This window comes from Osmia bicornis, chromosome 2 (genome assembly GCF_907164935.1).
Source record: "Osmia bicornis bicornis chromosome 2, iOsmBic2.1, whole genome shotgun sequence".
Taxonomy (NCBI): Eukaryota; Metazoa; Arthropoda; class Insecta; order Hymenoptera; family Megachilidae; genus Osmia; species Osmia bicornis.
In genome coordinates this window covers 12,761,225-12,780,897 of record NC_060217.1, presented here as the reverse complement: position 1 = coordinate 12,780,897, position 19,673 = coordinate 12,761,225, and the positions used below count along the sequence as shown (strand labels likewise).

The window sequence follows — 19,673 nt, the reverse complement described above, 5'->3', positions numbered from 1 at the left end:
ATAACAATAAGTAACGTTTGTGTTACTAATCGATTACTGATATAATCGAAGATGCCTGTTTTTCTCGACGATTATCGAGATATCGAATGCGTGCGCCATATTGGTTTTCTACTCTGTTACCGCCAATGTAATGCGTCGCAATGAATTCGTTGCGTGTTTCTTAACCGCTGAAAGAGTTAAACTTTTTTGGAATAGTTTCCTTAATACAGATTATAGTTAATTTTCTTGGTACACTTGCATTTGTTCAGTAATTTTTATTATCAATATGCCACGACAATGTTGTGTTCTTTGTGCAAGCGATGAAGGAGTGTTTTTAGATATTACATCCGACAACAAACATGTATTTCATGAACAGTTTGAGATTTGTTCGCTCGTTGAGGTACTGTAACTATATATTTTCATATATTTATAAATCATTTAGTTGTTGGAATTCAATATTATAAAGTTTAATTGGATTAAATCTACGTTAAACATATATATATATCGATACGTTCTATATTCATTGAGTAATGCAAATATAAACAAGAATGTATTTCATTTCATCTTTCTTAAAGTTTTAATTAATTATAAAAACAAACACTCTTTGTTATTTTCGGTAATAGGTTATCTTTCTATTTAACATCAATACAATACATTATACAGTTGTCAGATAATTTACAAATCTGGAGGTTAATTGTGGAAAGCTCATTTTTAGATTGAACGATAGTTTCTTCAGTTTATTATGAATGTAGTTTATTGGTGTAACGATAAAATTTATTATATTCTAATGATTTATCTCTGTACCTTATTTATATTATATCTAATGTAAATTATCTCATATTTATATAGGTACTCACAGAAGATCAGTTACCATCAAAACTTTGTCACAAATGTGTATATGAATTAAATCAATGTAGCTCATTTGTACAAAGATTTAAACATACTACAAAACAGAAGAAACTGAATCGCAAACGTTCCTGTAGTTTATGTTATCGACCTGCAAGAAATGAATTAGTCTTTGATCTTAGTAAAGATCAAAGCTTACAACACAATTCATTTGACAAAATTCAAAAAGTTTTTGATTATGATGTAAGTAATATCGAATACACTAATATAAATTTTAATTATATTCTTAGTTGTAACACACTATTTTATTAATACTTATATTATATTGCATTTAACAGCTTAAAAGTTTTAAGGAAGATCAGAAATTTATATGTTTATCTTGTCGGTACACATTGGATGTACTGTTTGATTTAAAAAATCTATCTAAAGAAACTGCAATCAAGTTAAATGACATAATTAATGAAAAAGTGGACTATGTAAATATGCCCAAGGTAACATTTTATTATAGATTATATTATAATAAGTTATATATGGAATTTGTATTTTTTGATATTCTTATTATTTTAGATAAAAACCTTTGTGGTAAGTCGCAAAACTACAATTACTGAATCTGCCAGAACCGTTTTACCTACACTGCAAGAATCTAGTAGTGATACTACAATGACGCGTACGCGATCTCAAGATAATAAATCAGGTAATAATACTAAATCGAATAAAAAACAGGAAAGGCAATTTTGTGGTAAGTGTAAGAAGTTAATGAAAATTCAAGATGATATGTACAAAATTCATAACATAAGTACTAGTGTTTGTAAAAAATGTTGGGAAAAGTCGGGTCATGATAAAAACGAAGTTGAAAATCAAATACCCCAAAATATTACAGAACCTAAAGTTTGTAAAGTTTTTCTAAAAGATGTGTTGAAAAACACAGAAAAATTGTACACAGTTAACAAGGGTAACCAAGGTAATAAGACCTATGTTGCAAAGGATAAAAATGTAAAGAATGAAAGTAAATCTGATAGTACAGGTAATAATACTAGAAGCAGTGTAAGCAAGCCAAGTCTGAAACGTTCTATCTCGGACGTGAAAGATAACAGTAAGCAAACGAATAATGAACCTACTATGCTTAAGAGATCTAAAGTTGCTGCAAAACGAGAAAGTGATTCAATTTTAGACTCTAAGGAGTCCAAATCCAGCCCTCAAGAGACAAGACAACGAAAAGCAACAACTGCTATTCAAAACGTTGACTCAGATTCTTCTGTATCAACAATGAGAAGGAGTGGAAGAACTCTAACTAGGCAAAAGCGGGCAACCGGCGCATCACTGTCCGATGCGGATGTTGATAGGAAACGTAATCGTATGAAGTTAAGAAATATTTTAGAAGGTAATGCTGTAATAAAAAGTTTGGAGATAACTGATGAATCCTCGTCAAATGAGGACGCTACACTAAGGAAGAAGCGAAGATTTGCAAGTATTTCGCCTGTTCCGATAAAGAAGAAAAGGAAAAAGATCTCGAAAAAAGATACATCACAGGAAACATCAAAAAATGTTTTTAATAAACAGTTAAGACATATTAAGCAATCAAAAACATTTCAACAATCACAGTCCTCTGAATCTGATGCTGAACAGGTCGTATTTGACACAACAACATACATTTGCGACGAGTGTGGAGCCAGTTATGAGAATAAACTTATGGGATTGACACACAAATTGACGCATTACAAGCAGCCAAAAATAGAATTAGTAAAAGTAAAGGATACGGAAGTAGCAAAAGAGGTATCAGATACAAATGAAACAACAGATGAACAGAGTAAAGATCAATCGGAGGCTGCACCGATTAGAGTAGATGACAATGAGGAAGAGCCAGCGAAAGATATGAACGATTTAACTGAAAATAATACAGAAGATAAATCATACTATTCTAAAAAGGAAGCAATGGAAGATGCTGTTGATATGGAACTTGTTATGAAGGAATCTGATGACGATTGTACTCAAACCGAGAAGAAAACTGATGAATCACAGAAAGAAGAAGAAGCAACAGATGCAGTTTTAGCAAACTCGTTGACACCAGACGAAGCTGAAGATAAAGAACAAAATAGAAGTAGTTCCGATAATAACAACGATACTATTGAATCTGTGGAAAAAGAAAATATACAGTCAGAAAAAACACATAATACTTCAGTTAATAATGTTGAAGATAAAGAGGAAGAAAAGCAGAATGCTTTACCTAATGACAGTGAAGATGTCCAGGAAGAGAAAGATCAAGAAGAAAATGATAAGGAGGAACAAAACCCAGAAGAAAAGGACAAGGAAAAAGAAAAGGATAAGGAAGAAGAAAACCCAGAAGAAAATGAAAATGAGGTAAACGACAAAAATGAAAAGAAAGATGAAAATACGGAGGAACAGGTTACAAGAACGGAAAGAAAAGACAGTAGCGAAGAAGAAGTAATATCTTTAGGGATATGGGAGGAGAGTGAAGGTTTGACTGACAAAGGGTCTCAGAAGGATTCTAATAATGACGCTGCAAACGATAATATTGATCGTACTAAAGACGATAAACGTAACAGTGTTGAGAAAAAAGTTGAAGAGGATGATGACGTACAAGAAGTAGAGATTAATAAACAAAAGTCATCTGAACGTATTAAAAAGAGGACATCCTCTGAGGGTAACAAGGATCAAATCGTTGAAGTAAATAATACTATTGTTATTGACAGGTGCAAACCTATCATTGTAGAAGATGTAGTATTAGAGAAAAGCATCGTAATTGGCGATAAAGACAGTGACACCGATAGCGTAAAAGTCTCAAAATCAGACTCGTCCAAACAAGAAGAACAAAATGAATGCGTTCATGCGGCGGCAGAGGTTTTACAAGAGGTTATCGATTTGGCAAGCGCTGAGGTTCAGAAACGACATGATGTTATTGATATAGACGAGGAAGGTAATTCTAACGAGGTAGAAACTTTAGAGAACATATCGCGTGAAATACAAAACAGTGTGTAAGTGCCATATGTTGAATAAAATGGCATTAAAATTGAAAAGTGAAACGGTATACAGCGATTCCGCCAAGATTGCCACTGTGATCACATTCCCGTATTGCCACTGCGTCTGGTCCTGCGCCTATGCTTTTCTTGCTGGAGCCTGTCAAGTATGTTAAATAGTATAACTCGATACCCGTCGCAGTTCTTTTGATGCGAGTTGACACTTTAGTAATTCGTAATTCTTGAGATTCTTCTGATAAAAATCAGACCAAACACGATGTAATTTGCATTATATTTATCCTACTTCCATTAAAATACCGGATGCTCCAAAATAGTACATAATTCCTCGGCTGTTACCAGCCTCTCATACTATTTTTCTGTTTTACGACCCTCTTTTTTTACTACTAAGCAAACTACTATGATTGCAGTGGCAATCTCGAAGGAATCACTGTATGTTTAACAGAACTTTTGTAAACACATCTATCACCATTTTTCTATAAAAAATTTGATGTAAATTATGTAGACTTATAATTATACACAGGTAGGAGACAGAGATGAAGGTAAAAGATTGTATGGATTGAAATAACCTCTGTAGTTTATTTTACTAAGATGGTACAAATGTGGGAAAAATGCAAACATAATTTTCTTTAAGCAGTTTTACGAAGACTTACGAGAAGTCTTACGAAAAATTACAGTATCTGATCAAATGTTGAAACATGTAGGCGGTTGATTTTTTCAAGTCACTATATCTTTGCTTCCGATTGATTTCTATATTTTTAAATTTCCTACACCTCTTATTTTGTTAGATCACATTCACATGATTATAGTATTCCGCACAGGCAATTAATTCTACGAAATAAATAGACTTTAACAGTAATAAATTTACTTTGATTTTTAAAATAAGTTTTACTTAATCGGCATTACTTATATGCAATTTTACTGATTCTTTTTTCAATTTTTTTTTGTTGTTTTTTAACTTCATCTTGACTTACTGTGTCGAAAAATTATTATATCAGACTAAAAAAAAATTAAAAGTAACTTGCTTTGTTAAGTTTTATACAAACTTTTCATATTTGCAAGTCACAAAAAAAATGCATAATTATTTGTATCTGTAGTTTAATTGCAGAAAGAAGATAGAGACTCATTACGATTAGTACAATTAACTTTTAGTTTATTGTGTTACACTTTTAATGTTTTAATTTTGTTTCTTTTAATTACTCATCTTTATAGGTTTCTTTGGAACTTAGCTTTCATCGATTCAATACTTTAAATAGATTTTGCTTGATTTTAACTTGACTTTAAAGGCTAAGAATTGAGAAACTCATGTTTGTTTATGTATTACTCTAAAAAACAGTATCAATCATCTTAACGATGTATGTAGATGAGATATATAATCGTTTCTTATATTTATACTTTCCTCATAGCCATTTTGATACATTTTTCAAGCTTAACACTTTGGTGACTATTTATTTAAAAAAATAATTATTCTTATTTATTTAAAAAAATATCAATTTTGCATTGTATGTAAATTGATGTTATCAAATATAATTTTATTATTTTTTTGTTAAGTCCAAAATGTTTATGATATGTCATCGAAGTGTTAAAAATTTACCAACGATTTTGTTTTTGTGCAAGCCCCAATAAGGGTGAAGACTAAAGAAGGCACTGTGGCGTTGCTGCAAAGATAGACAGATAAAGTTGCATAAATAAAATTGAAGTAAGAAACGAGAATTACTTGCGACAAGAAATGATATAGAACACAATTGTTACCTGTGAACTTTAAAGCCATGACATGTCTTTATTATTATTATTCTTTACGGATAGTAACGATGAAATTGTATTCAGTGAATTTTCGTGTGAAATGTCCAAATCTGATTTAATGTCTGCAATATTAAATGGTGGATGTATAAAAAGACAGAGAACAAGACTGTTTACAAGCGGTATGTTCATGTATTTTATGTTTTTAAGGTTTAAGGGAATCAGTATACATTGTAGAATCAAGAAGTTTGATTCAATAGAAATGAAAAAAAAAAGAAAAATATTACACATGAAAATTTATAAAAATATAAATAAGAATTATTAAATCTCATGGGTAAGGATTAATATTATTTGTTTTCTACATTAAAAAATATAATTAAGAAAATATTAATTATTAACAAGTTTAGCACAAAAAGGAGAGAAACAGCGACCATAGTAATGCAATGGACAGTTGAAATTTGAAGTAAAGAAATATACATTGTGTAAATATAATAGAACGAAACATATATAATATGTTCACAGGCGTACATATATTAAAAAAAATATAAATTCATAAACATACTTTGTATATGTATTACGGTCGTAATTATTATAAGAAAGAAATTTAAATTTATCGTCACCTTCTATTCTCTTGGCCCAAAAGTTTTTCCTACAACATTTCCATCGACAAATTTTCAATGTAGCATCTTCATCGTATTCGCCGCATTGTAACAATATATTGTAATATTCCTTGATTATCTCTTGCCCTGCGGGGATATATTACGTTTTACAATCATGCAATTTTATTTTAACGTATTAGGTGTAAGGCAATTAAGAAAAAGGAAAAGAAAACGTCTATAATTTCTAACGCATATATTATATCATCTGTATTTTTAATGTAGGTAAATGTTCGTTTCCACTTAGCCCACGCCTGTTACACATTGTTACATTGTAAAATGGAACACCGTAATAAACTAGTAAGCGCGTATTTCTAAATGTATTTGTTTTATTGAATCTGCTAAAAATAAATTTTGTCTTTTATCAATGTGATATTTGCAAATCGTAAGAGAAACCTTTTGAAATTCCAGCAATGCATCTAGCACGATCAGCTTCTTGAGATGCGCTAAGTTCATGATATATGCACAAAGCGGTCTCCAAGTGAACAGTGGATAAGTTCAATTTTCCCTGCCCAAATTACCATTATTATCATTAGGTACTCAACAATGTTACCGGACGTTATTTGCATTTATTTATAATACCTGACTCAAGTAATGTTCACCGATGTAATAGTGCGAATCAGCCAGCTTCTCTCTAAAATCAAAATTGTCAGCGTTTTCTTGGCACAGATGCAAGTGTTTCTCAGTATGAGCATCGTCCCCCAATTCCTCGAAAAATATGTATGTTTGTTACTTCGATTGCTCGTGTATCTTTGAGAAATTTGATTACTTTGTAAGTAAATGCTAGTTCCATATGACCGTTGCAAACACCTTCGGGATCCGGGATCCTCTTCGCGATGGCCAAAAATTTGGAGAAACTTTGCAAGGCTCGTATCATATCGTTCTTCGCGAAGTAACTTTTTCCAAGTTCGTACAAAACTTCAGTTAGATACTCGTTGTCGCCAGCTATTGTTTCCATTTCAGTTACATTCAATTATACTGATTATTGAATTAAACAATGACGAAAAGAACATTACCATCCGTGGCTCTTTCTAATGCTTCGATGCACGCATTCAGAGCGAAATCAGGATTTTCTGGACGTTCTTTGCGAGCGAGGATCAACAGAGCTTTGTACAAAATAATGTTACATTCTATGAAAATACAACGTTGCCTTTCGCCCAATATCTTCGAAGCGTTCCATGTCTTTTTCTCTGATGCTTCGCGTGCCTCCTTTAGGTAATCTATAGCGCTCTTTGGATTCTTCACTGATAAATTCGACAAGTATCATTGTAGTTCACAAAAATGTAAGGAATAATTTCAAAGTTTTGTTACCAACATTCTTGAAAGAGAAATCGACCATACAAATAACGTATCAGAGTGATTGTTCGTAGCTCATCGTTTTCGATCGATTCCGCTGCAAAAAGTGCAGCTTGGTAAAGGCGTTCGGTGACCCACCTCCATTCCCAGCCTTTTGATTGAAAAAATAGAGCAACGTCCAGCAGTGACATAGCCCGTGTAACGTAATCACCTGAAGAAAATGATTATCAATCGATACGTATATCTATGGTGAAATATGTTTATTTGAGATACCTTCCCTTTCGGCATCCTCGAATGCCATCAATCCATGTTTTAAATGATCTATAAAATCCTTTCGATTTTCTAAACATATTTTTTTCCACGTCCTGGTTCCAGTGGTTTTTTCTGCAATCTTTCTATCAAAATTTATAAGTTCCCTCATGTAATAAAACGCTCCGTTGTAACCCTGTTCTTCAAGTTCAAGAAGAATTGCCTCATGGTATGGTATACAATGTCTGAAAGATTGTAATTACAAATTATGATAAGTATTCGAGTTAAAGCCTTTTTCTTTTAATATTTTTGAATTAACCTTCGCACTTTTCTAGGACTTATATCCGGTAACGCAGCTTTTAAATCAGCTATGACCTTATGCTTTTCGTGCCATTCGGCTTGCGGTAAAGTTTTTAATTTTCTCGAATGATTAATGATGCATTCGTCACTGCTGGCTGAATTATTTGACCATTTTTTATAATCCTTTTTCAAGAAATCAATAACATCGTATTTCGTCGTCATTGTTCTCGAATAATTTGTATTTTTAACGATAAAGTGAAACTATCGAAGTTTCAAACCGTGAACCGGAAGTGTAGCCCTCTATAGGCAGTCGCTCGTAACTTCTTAACCTTTGACTAGAAAAAGGTGAGTAATTGAATCATAAAAAAAGTTGTCTATTTCGCAACACAACGGCTGCATAATTTATTGCACAAGATAAATATTAAGGTAGGAAGTAAAATACAACTATATACGCGTTATACGACCGTCGATAATATACACAACATTTACATACAATCATAATAATATAAATCCAAAGGAGGCTTACCGCGCATGCGCAGACGACGAAGCACAGTTCGAACCGTCTGCGCAACACGCCACAAAGACCACCAATTTTATTGTTCCTTTAAATAAACATTTTTACGTAATAATTTTGTGTTTCTTTGTAATTTTAGGCGGTTGCTGCTACGGGTTTCCTTGATTCGAGCCTGACCTTGAATCCTTCGGCCCTCTTCAGAATAATATCAGCCTGTAGCCTGAACTCAGATTCCTTCATGTCGGATCTGACGCGGAAGTTTCTGAGAATGGTGGACAGAACGATCTTCAACTTGAGCATGGCATATTTTCGGCCGACACATGATCGTGGACCAGCCGAGAATGGCACGAAAGCGTAGTAATGACGGTTGGCGGTTTTCTCTGGTAAGAAATTGTCAGGGTTGAAGGTGTCTGGGTCTGGGTAGACGTGTGGCTGTCGGTGAAGCTTGAAGGTGGCAACGACAACTGTGCAGCCAGCTGGGACGGTGTAGTCTCCCGATGCTGTAATTGTATAAATGACATCGGATATTAATTTAACAAAAGTACATACAGGTAATTTCAGTAGGATGCAAGTTTCTAAAATCTTTGATACTAACCTAATTTCACATCTGTGTTAATTTCACGGGCAATAATAGGTACAGGTGGGTACATGCGAAGCGTTTCCAGCAGGCAACGTTCGAGGTACTTCATTTGCAGGGTATCCTGGAAGGTGGCGGGTCTGTCACTGTCTCCAAAGATCTCGTCAAGTTCCTGGATCACTTTTTCTTGGATGTCAGGGTGGCAGCCCATCATGGCTAGGAAGAAGCTGGATCCGGAAGCGGTGGTATCGTGTCCCTTTTGAGAAACAGTACGGTTTCATTTATTTTACTTGTTCAATAAAATTGATTCGTAGCGATTTAAATAATCCCCGACATCTTACCTCAAACATAATAGTGTCTACTTGCTCCTTCACTTCCCGGTCGTTAAGAATTACACCGTTTTCTCCGGCTTCGATCAAGAGGTCGAGGAAAGCTTGTCTCTTCTTCTCACCAACGTCGTCGTCAACATCGAGATCATCCTTAAGACCGGCTGATTGACCGAATGAAACACCTTCTACGGAGGTGGTCTAAAATACACAGATGAAAGATGAATAGATCGAACGTGGAACGGTATGGATGCAGATTGACCGGATGTTACCTTGGTGTCGGATTTCTGGGAACTGGTGTCAATGAGATTACGTTTTCCGCTCTTGTATTCTTCCTTCTTGCGTTGGATTACTTTCTTGGTCAGTCCATGGATAACTTCGAGTAGTTTGATTTGATCCTTACCGTACTTGGTCAGATTGAAGAGCCAGTCGGGCCTGAGCCAGAGTTTCGTGTGACGGAGATGGAGGATGTCGCACATTCTGTAAACAAGGATATGATTTGAACATTGTTACAGGGTACATTGTTTTGTTTCAGGGATTCGGCCAGACGGAGAAATATGGGAATGCCTTTGGAAGCAATTTGATGGAACCAAACTTCCTCGAGTAACTAGTGGAAGGGAAGCAGCTTGATGAAAATTATTCATCCACCTTGTTACGTAACGTTGGTTATAGTTCATATACTGTAGAGCTGCATTTGAAATATTAACAAACTTTCTCTAAAGGAAGAAAGCGTTTGCGTAAGATCGAAAGAAAAACGAATACGTACTTCATCACAGCCATAGCGTATTCGAATCCGCTGCGCTGGGTAGATTTGGAGACACCCATAGCTGTTTCCAGCAAGATCTCAACAGTCAATTCAGACATGTAATTATGGCAATCGAATTCCTTGTTTCCTTCCTTGCGCATCTTTTCGACAACCGCTCGGGAGTTTGCGTTGAACAGGTCGATGAAACTCTTCAATACGTTCAAGTGGAAGGTTGGGGCGATCAGTTTGCGGTGAGTACGCCATGTCTGACCTGTAATCAAATGATATTGTACAGAAAATCTCAAATAGATTCCTCAGTTCTAGTTTCTAAAAATTAGGCTTTATACAAGGACAGAGAGTTTGCAAGTGAAAACAAGCTTCTTTCTAGGAAAATAGTATCTAGAAGAAAGCTGCAGTAGGGTCATCGATTAAATAACAGTTGTTTTGCTATACATAAGAAGATAGAGAAAGAGCAGGGAATCGAAAGCATTCGCGACAAGTTTCTTTCCAGTTGCGTTTCTGTCGAGCGAAATACATTTCAGATGGAATTTATTGTCGCATAAATGCTATTATTATTATAATAGACGTAAACATTTATAAATTTACGTTGGCTGTCATAATGATCATTGGTGATCGATAGGACAAATAAAAAAATTAATTAGTAATGTAATGCTTCAATTTACTAATAATTACTTGACCGAATTAAATATCTACTTTCAGTCACTGATGACTGTCGTGACGGCTGTTAAAATTAGTTTTAAGTGTATACTCGGACGCTTCCTGTATTCTCGCTAATAATCGTTGGTAATTAAATTTCTTCTTAGGAAAACGACGAAGAAAGTTTACGCCAATGAATGTACGCGTGCCAACCGAAGCGGTTACACGCGAGGCAGTTACGTGTTACGTTCTGTTACGTAGGACAAGAAACGATCGGGAAAGGAAAAAAGAGGCTATCATGACAGTGAGAAAGTTACGATAACAGTGCATACGATCGTAGAACTGCATCTACTTTCTTTCACTGAGCTACCCTACGTCATTCTCCTCAGCGTGATAATATGTTTTATTTTCTATTTAAGATTTTATACAAATTTGGAAAATATGTTCAGGTACTCTAAACATTTTTAAATGAAATATATTGGAAATACGTACCAGTAGAGATGAGGAGACCATTTCCAAGCCATGGTTTGAAGAACCTGTATTCGGCAGATTTGTCAATGTACACGTGACTGGAGAGGATCACCTCAACATCCCTTGGATCGATCAAGAAAACTACCAATTTAGGACCAACCCACAACCTGATGACGTCGCTGTATTCGAAGGACCTTTTGTAGATATTTTGGAAGATTGCTGTATCGAAGGAAAAGTAGAAATTAATTCGCTTCTTTTTAAGTTCTATTAAACTTTCCAATTATATATAATAAATACAAATTTCAGATTCAGTACAATATTAAAATAAATAAAACTACGAGTAACTAGGTAAATAATTATAGGGATCAATATGTAACACAATTCTTTAAAGTGTTAAGACCAAAATGGCTGCGATTTAACTTACTGTCTGAGCTTCCCATAAGGTCTAAGGCATTTCCAATGATGGGCAATGCTGGTGGACCAGGTAATTTTTCGCCCAGTTCGATCATATGACGTCTGGAGATTCTGAAGTAAATATAATATAAAAGAACCGCAGGAATGAGAAGAGAGAGGAAGACGGTAGTTGCGGAGAAGCCGGTGGCCGAAGCCGCCGCAACTGATCCGGCAATTATTTCCGGTCCAGCAGTAGACATGGTTACTTTTTATCTGAAACATGAAAATTTTTATGATATTTTCTTCAATAATTATATTCCTTTGCAGAATCTCGCGGTCACATTGATCACTTGACAATATCACAGCACTGTGAAGTTCAAAGGTAAAGAGATATTATCACAATAGTATCCACTAGGGTTTTTTCTAAGATGATAAAGAGAATTCGTCACCCACCTATGTACCTGTACCACTAACACGATCAGTTCTTTTCGATGAACCACCACCGAACTGGTTTACCAACTCTCGTCCGATCTCTTTTATAACCGGGCCTTTCTACGACAACCCCTACTTAAACACAGGTTCGTCACACTAATTAATAGCTACGACATGCTTCTATTGGAATTTATAATTACTTACACTCGTGCTTCTTCATATTCATCGAATTTTGTATAATACACATTCATAGAATCAAATCATAGAATCATATGCTAGAGTTGTTAAAAGTTTCACTGGGTAAGTTCTATTTAAATAAATGAAACAATTTTTAATGATATAGGTGATGAATTTTTATGGAAATTCAAGAGATAATTCAAGTGATGGATTACCTATGAAAATTCAGATCTATATAGGGGTGATATGGTAGTTAACTTTTTTCATGATTTTGGTAATAATACTAGATTTTGTTTAATTAGAAAACAAGTTCACGAGTACCAAATTTATGGAATTGTATAATATCGTGAATACATAATCAATAATGTTTTGTTCATTCTTTCTATTCGTCGAAAAATCAGAATTGTATCGAATAACGATGTATTCATTGTATTTGCGCGAAAAGGTAACAAAAATTACGTCAAGTCATCAAAGACGTAGTATTTCCGCCTTGACCCATTCCTCCGTCACTTGTCAGGTGGTACCATCATTTGCAAACAATACTTTTTCGTATTTTGCGTTCTCTTACGCGAAAATTATTCAACTTTTACCTCGTAATTAGTCCCAGACTCTTACGCGTTCATATGACATTTCATGAAACTTATTTAAAATAGTTAGTTAAGTTAAAATTAAAAAAGTTCCACCGTGACAATGAACTTTTTCCACAGTAAATTAAAACGAATCGTTTCTCTTCCTATAAGAAAGCTGTTCCTCAATAAATTATTGCTTTTGTTTACGTAACAAGAATTGTTTCTAATTTTTAATTCATTTTCTATTGCTTACCTTTGCTAGATAATTTTTGTATATTTATTGTTTGGGGTAGTTAAAAAAAAATTATACAACGTAGTTGTTGAGAGGTATTTTTAGAAGTTTTATAAAATAATTATGCAATGTTTTATTACGATTTATGAAATTTGTTAAATTTTAGGAAGTGATGCAGCTCACGTAAGAATACCCTTGAACAAAACGATTCATATTTCCGTGCACAACGTTCCTTGGGAATGAGGAACTTTATGTGCATTTATGCTTACAATAGCCGGATATCCAGGTTGATGCTCGATGACCCGACTTCATGACTCAATGACACGTAAAAACACGTTTTGCTAAAACGAAACTAACAATAAGTGTGCTTACCACATATCATTTACAGGTGTACTTCGGCTATACAATAAATATTTTCAATTTATTTTAAATCTTTTAAATATCAACTTTATTCAGAAATAGGCTACAACGAATTACATAGTAAGAAAAATTGCTTGTTACATTGACAATTTCCTTTACATTATTTTTACAAAACATAAAGGTCTGGAATGTGTATAAGGTGATAATATAGATTATAAAAATTACATAACGTTGACTTAACTTATATATATATAATTGCTTACAGTAAATTCAGTTATTACTCAATACATCAATATTATAAGTTACACTTGCAACATTTTATGGCATATTAAACAAGAGATTTGTTTTCCTGAAAAAAACATTTAAAAAAAAGGAATTTCAAATTTTCATTTAGACTCAATAATTTACCTGTGCATACATGTTACAAATTTGATTCCCCAAGTCATTTTTGCACGCATCTTAAAGCCAGCTTTATGTAAGAACAGAATATACCTTCTTTCTATTGACTCTTTCTTTTATTCAATAAAAAATTATTCAAATAATTGTTTGACAAATTCCTATTTTAAAAAGACCGCCATAAAATAAATATTTCAAAAATCGACCCCAGCGTTAGTTATACGAAAACAAAATGGAACAATTATTAGAATAATCATTTGATAAACTTATATTTTGAAAAGACCGCCTAGAATTAAGTATTTTTAAAGTTCGACCACTGCGCCATCTATACAAAAGCCGCGGAAACTACTCAATAAATTACCGACTTATCGATTAAACGTCCGACAGTCGGTAAGTTAACGAATAGTTTGCGCCGCATTTATATAGATGGCGAAATGGCCGATGGCTTTGTAGGAATAAGTGATTCCTTAGGAGTCAGTATTCCTACTTTATCAATTGATGGAAAACAAGCTCACTACCGCTTTTCATATAGAGTTTTATTAATTGTTAATTATTATAAATTTGTAACTACGCTGTACATTTAACTGGTCCTAATGCACTTAACACAGCTTAGAACGCTCAACAACGCCTATAAATTCTTTGATGCGAACACCCACGAACAGAATACAAAGTTTCTCAAAACACAAAGCTACCGCTTCAAACGTCCCCACGAGAATGAAAAACTTCCATCCGGAACGGGAAAACGACGCTTTTCCCGGAAGTAGATGTCGCGGTATATTTATTGGAAGTGTACGCTTCGGCGAGACGGTCGACCATCAGCAGAGGTCGCCACACTACCCCCTTCCGAGTCTCTCGACCCGTTAGGGAGAGCAGACGACACCCTCGAATAGGTCCTTACGGGTTGCATTGACTCTTCCAATATTTCCATGAATGCCGGTTTCAACCGTTCCACCGAAACGACCTGGTCCTTTCCTCGTAACTCTATAAGGAAGGTGCGATTGGATATTCTCCGCAATACGCGACATGGGCCCTCGTATGGCTGTTCCAGGGGCCTTCTAACAGCGTCAACGCGCACAAAAACATGACTGCACGAATATAAATCTTTAGATACAAAGTGCGATTTGCGTGCGTGATGCACCGTGGGTTTTGGTCGTACTTGTCTCATGGCGTCACGGAATTTACTAATGTTAAAACTGTCGAGAGGTTGAACGTCCATAAAAAATTCGCCAGGTAATCTAAGGGGTGCACCATACAATAATTCAGCTGCCGATGCACCTATGTCCTCTTTAAAACTACATCGCAGTCCCAATAACACCGTGGGAAGCACCGCGACCCAGTCCTGTGACTCGTGACACATTATTGCCGCTTTTAGGGACCTATGCCACCGCTCTACCATGCCATTCGACGCTGGATGGTAAGCAGTGGTGCGGATTCTTTTACACCCTACAAGAACCGTTAACGCAGAAAATAGTTGAGCTTCAAATTGAGCTCCCCTGTCGGTTGTGATAGTGGCCGGGGCTCCAAACCTCGCCACCCATGCGGCGTAGAATTCTGAGGCGACGATTTCCGCAGAAATATCTTTGACTGGCACAGCCTCAGGCCACCGGGAAAACCTGTCTATCATCGTTACACAGTATTTATAACCCTTCGCTATGGGCAGAGGTCCTATAATGTCTAAATGTACATGGTCGAATCTACCCTCTGGAACAACCATCTTTTGAGGAACATTAACAGTATGTCTGGCAACCTTACTTCTTTGGCAATGAATACAAGTTCTGGCCCACCGAACTACATCTCTATTCATTTTTGGCCAAACAAATCTACTGCCAATCATCCTCTTCGTAGCTCTACCACTCGGATGCGCAAGATTGTGGACGGTATCAAAGATGCGCCTTCTTAACACTGCTGGTATATAAGGCCTGATGTTGTCGGTGGATATGTCACAATAAACGATAGTTTCAGAACTATCTAATTTAAGCTGTTTCAGGTCTAATGAAGAACCACCCTGCAGAATACGTGTGAGCTCTGTATCTAATTCCTGCTGTTGGGCTATTTCTTGTGTACTCACCACGACTGGCATACTGACAACGTCCAGCCGTGATAGAGCATCAGCCACTGAATTATTTACTCCCGAAATGTGAACTATCCTAGTAGTGAACTGTCCTATATAATCAAGTTGACGTAATTGTCTAGGTGAGGCTTTATCAGATTTCTGTGCAAAAACGTAAGTCAGTGGTTTATGGTCCGTCTGTATGGTAAAGTCACGTCCTTCTAACATGTGTCTAAAATATTTGGTTGCTTTAAAAATTGCTGTTAATTCTCTGTCATACGTACTGTACCTTGACTCTTGGGGTGTAAACTTCTTTGAAAAAAAACCTAGTGGTTCCCACATTCCTTTAACTTCCTGTTGCAAAACCGCTCCCATAGCAATATCGGAAGCGTCTGTAGCTAATATTAAAGGTGCGTTATCGCGTGGATGTACCAGCAGTGCTGCATCCGCCAATGAGCCTTTACACTTATCGAAGGCTTCCTCAGCCTCAGGCGTCCATTGAATAACTCGCTTATCGCGTTTCCTTGCTCCTTCTAAATATTTATGAAGTGGAGCCTGTATCGCAGCTGCATCCTTAATGAACCTTCGATAAAAATTTAGAATACCCAAAAATCTGCGCAAATCGGCTATTGTCTTTGGCTTATTATAATTTTTAATGGCTTCAACTTTTTCCGGTACAGGCCTGGCTCCCATGGAGTCTATCAGGTACCCCAGGTACTGTACAGAATGTGCCCCAAAAACGCACTTCGACAAATTAATCGATAACCCGTAAGCCTTTAGCCTTTCAAAAACACACCTCAGATGCTCCTCGTGTTCAAGCTCATTGGCAGAGGCGATCAAAATATCGTCCACAAAACAGAAAACGAAGTTCAAACCTCTGAGTACATCGTCCATGAATCTTTGAAAACTCTGTGCTGCATTCTTTAACCCAAACGTCATCACATTAAACTCGTATAGCCCGAATGGCGTGATGATGGCGGTTTTCGCTCGATCCTCTGGATTGATTGGTATCTGGTGATAAGCCCACGTTAAATCTAAAGTAGTAAAAACTGTCGTTCCGTCAAGTCTATGTGCGAAATCCTGCACGTGAGGAATTGGATATTTGTCAGGGACTGTAATGCTGTTTAGACGCCGGTAGTCACCACATAGTCTCCAGCCACCATTCTTTTTTTGGACCATATGTAATGGACTTGCCCACTGACTACTAGAAGGCTGGCAAATCCCTGCTGCAATAAGGTGGTCAACTTCGGCTTTTGCTGCCTTTAATTTTTCCGGGGGCAACCTTCGCGCCCTTTCCGCGACCGGTGAGCCCCTGGTTACTATGTGGTGACGTACCTGATGGGCGGGAACTTCCTGTTTTTGTACTGTCCGAGTAATAGCAATAAATTCCTGTAACAGTCGTCTGTACGGGTTGTTTATGTCAACAGTCGTCAGTGAAGTTTGAGTCGCCGTCTGTAAAAAACCAGTAGTTTGTATTTTAGTTAATTCGTCGATCAGTCTCTTATTTCGTAAATCAACCAGAAGACCGAAACGCTTGAGAAAATCAGCACCGATAATAGGCTGTTGAACCTTCGCGACAATGAACTCCCACGTGTACGGACGACGCAATCCGAGGTTCAGAGTCAACCTCCGCGATCCGAATGTACTTATCGGAGTGCCATTCGCCGCATAAATCTTAGAGTCAGTAATGGCGGGTTCTCCTCTTACCGATCTGTGCGGCAATACGGAGATATCCGCCCCTGTATCAATTAAAAAATATAAATTACTATTTCTATCCTTAATAGTGAGACGGCAGTTCTCGTCGCGACCATCCGACGCCATCTCGATCCGGGGTTGCGCAATCAGTTTCCCTGCGTGGCAGGGTTAGCCGAAGCTCCAGTAGGTGGTGGACCTGGCCATCCACAAGGAATGACGCATCGATGGGCCCTCTCAGCGAACCTCCGGTGGTAGAAACAGTAGTTGTTCCCTTCGCGTGAAGTTGACCGACTTCCAGATCGCCCCCTTCCAGGGCTACCGCGTGGCCGCCATCTTGGCTGGGACCTGTAGGGTTGGCGGGACTGTCGGGTAGTGAGCGTCTCCACCATCGAGACTAGCTTCTCCACCTTAGCCTCCAGCGCCTCTATCCTGGTGGACGGTGGTGGAATTACAGGGGTTGATGCTTCAATGGCCGCCACCCTCGGCACAGACATCTCTGCAATCTTATCAGCTAGGAGCGCTAGCCGTTGCAGATCCGCCGTATCGCTAATAGCGAGAACAGTTCTCATGCTCTCCGGTAATTGCTCCAAAAAGAGCGTACGCAGAACGTTTTCTCCGACTTGCCCACCAGCCAGATTTCTAAGTCTCTGCAAACAATGCGAGGGTTTCTCGTCCACCACTTCACTTCCTCGCAGCAGCTTCCTCAACTTGGTTTCGTGGGACTCATCAAATGTTTCGATGATCCGTTTCTTTATCTCCTCGTATTTACCACGCGCCGGTGGAGAGGCCAATACGTCCATGACGAAGGGCAGTACGGTGTGGTCCAAATTCGTCACCACGTAACGGTACTTCGTATCGTCGCTGGTTATTCGCGCCAGATCAAAGGTCATCTCCACTGTGATGAACCATGCAGCCGGATTCTCCTTCCAAAACGGCGGTAGCCGTCGTAAGGTAGCTGAATTGATGGATGCCTCAGGAGCGGGCTCATTTACCGTTTCCTTTCGGTCCGCCATCTTGTCTTGTTGTCCGTCCTCTCGCGTGGGTGAATGTTCCAGCGGCATTTACTGTTTTTTTTTTTTGCTTTGATTTCGCGCGCTTAATAACGGTTGCACTACGACGATCACGTCGGGGTCACCAATTGTAGGAATAAGTGATTCCTTAGAAGTTAGGATTCCTACTTTATCAATTGATGGAAAACAAGCTCACTACCGCTTTTCATATAGAGTTTTATTAATTGTTAATTATTATAAATTTGTAACTACGCTGTACATTTAACTGGTCCTAATGCACTTAACACAGCTTAGAACGCTCAACAACGCCTATAAATTCTTTGATGCGAACACCCACGAACAGAATACAAAGTTTCTCAAAACACAAAGCTACCGCTTCAAACGTCCCCACGAGAATGAAAAACTTCCATCCGGAACGGGAAAACGACGCTTTTCCCGGAAGTAGATGTCGCGGTATATTTATTGGAAGTGTACGCTTCGGCGAGACGGTCGACCATCAGCAGAGGTCGCCACAGCTGGGGGTGTTAGGGACCCCGAAGCACGGGTGATGCTCTGCATATCAACGTTATGGCACCAGGGGTATCGAGGACCCCGATATATAGATGGCGCTCTCTACACACCAACTTGATATCATCGTGGGGCGTCAGGGACCCCGTAGTACGTTACGCTTTATGTATATTTGCTGTATTTATCTTCTTAGCTTATTGAATAAACTCATTAGAAGCATAAATGTGTTCATTCTATTACATCTGTGTGCCTCGCCTATTATTTTATCCTTTTATTTATTGATTGTGAGTCTATTTTTAACGTTTGTGATAAATTCCTTCTTTTGTAATTAGCAATTTTATTTCAGTCATGTAGTGAGTCGAAACTTTTTAGTAATTTATTATAATAAACAGATTCCGTGATAACTGATGACTCTAATTGATTGGAAATCGTTTGTGATTTACAAATATATCATTTTCATTGTTTGTGAATGAATAATTTCTAAATTATTTACAAGTTTGTTT

General features: G+C 37.0%; 4 protein-coding genes and 1 long non-coding RNA gene across 5 annotated transcripts; 2 read left to right on the top strand and 3 right to left on the bottom strand.

The window, feature by feature from the left end:
• Positions 1-39: 39 nt before the first annotated feature.
• Positions 40-6,582, top strand: LOC114878706 (myb-like protein X). The gene is made up of 4 exons (XM_029192809.2): positions 40-379; positions 829-1,068; positions 1,164-1,316; positions 1,393-6,582. Exons 1-4 carry the CDS (start codon positions 266-268, stop codon positions 3,820-3,822), a joined length of 2,937 nt encoding a protein of 978 aa, XP_029048642.2. The 5' UTR covers positions 40-265; the 3' UTR covers positions 3,823-6,582.
• Positions 5,681-8,386, bottom strand: LOC114878711. The gene is made up of 7 exons (XM_046290143.1): positions 8,079-8,386; positions 7,784-8,004; positions 7,530-7,721; positions 7,231-7,458; positions 6,984-7,159; positions 6,797-6,922; positions 5,681-6,722 (listed from the first exon to the last, which is right to left on the bottom strand). Exons 1-7 carry the CDS (start codon positions 8,279-8,281, stop codon positions 6,579-6,581), a joined length of 1,290 nt encoding a protein of 429 aa, XP_046146099.1. The 5' UTR covers positions 8,282-8,386; the 3' UTR covers positions 5,681-6,578.
• Positions 8,387-8,429: 43 nt separating this feature from the next.
• Positions 8,430-12,292, bottom strand: LOC114878707 (cytochrome P450 4g15). The gene is made up of 8 exons (XM_029192810.2): positions 12,196-12,292; positions 11,774-12,015; positions 11,371-11,568; positions 10,243-10,492; positions 9,749-9,956; positions 9,492-9,677; positions 9,169-9,406; positions 8,430-9,073 (listed from the first exon to the last, which is right to left on the bottom strand). Exons 2-8 carry the CDS (start codon positions 12,000-12,002, stop codon positions 8,709-8,711), a joined length of 1,674 nt encoding a protein of 557 aa, XP_029048643.1. The 5' UTR covers positions 12,003-12,015; positions 12,196-12,292; the 3' UTR covers positions 8,430-8,708.
• Positions 12,232-13,736, top strand: LOC114878712. Its single transcript, XR_003789784.2, has 2 exons — positions 12,232-12,320; positions 13,319-13,736. It is a non-coding gene; the product is annotated as an uncharacterized LOC114878712 (long non-coding RNA).
• A 4,063-nt stretch (positions 13,737-17,799) lies between these two features.
• On the bottom strand, positions 17,800-18,666 carry LOC123988616. The gene has a single exon (XM_046289308.1). The coding sequence runs from the start codon at positions 18,664-18,666 to the stop codon at positions 17,800-17,802; it is 867 nt and encodes a 288-aa protein (XP_046145264.1).
• Between the last annotated feature and the right edge of the window lie 1,007 nt (positions 18,667-19,673).

Coding starts and splice junctions, on each gene's coding strand:
- LOC114878706 (XM_029192809.2), top strand. CDS start 266: ATGCCACGACAATGTTGTGTTCTTTGTGCAAGCGATGAAGGAGTGTTT. Junction 1,069..1,163: donor AAAAAGTTTTTGATTATGAT/GTAAGTAATATC, acceptor TGCATTTAACAG/CTTAAAAGTTTTAAGGAAGA. Junction 1,317..1,392: donor ACTATGTAAATATGCCCAAG/GTAACATTTTAT, acceptor TTATTATTTTAG/ATAAAAACCTTTGTGGTAAG.
- LOC114878707 (XM_029192810.2), bottom strand. CDS start 12,002: ATGTCTACTGCTGGACCGGAAATAATTGCCGGATCAGTTGCGGCGGCT. Junction 9,957..10,242: donor TACGCTATGGCTGTGATGAA/GTACGTATTCGT, acceptor CCTTGTTTACAG/AATGTGCGACATCCTCCATC. Junction 9,678..9,748: donor CCCAGAAATCCGACACCAAG/GTAACATCCGGT, acceptor TGTGTATTTTAG/ACCACCTCCGTAGAAGGTGT.
- LOC123988616 (XM_046289308.1), bottom strand. CDS start 18,666: ATGGCGGACCGAAAGGAAACGGTAAATGAGCCCGCTCCTGAGGCATCC.
- LOC114878711 (XM_046290143.1), bottom strand. CDS start 8,281: ATGACGACGAAATACGATGTTATTGATTTCTTGAAAAAGGATTATAAA. Junction 7,160..7,230: donor ATTAGAAAGAGCCACGGATG/GTAATGTTCTTT, acceptor TGGAAACAATAG/CTGGCGACAACGAGTATCTA. Junction 6,923..6,983: donor AACTAGCATTTACTTACAAA/GTAATCAAATTT, acceptor ATATTTTTCGAG/GAATTGGGGGACGATGCTCA.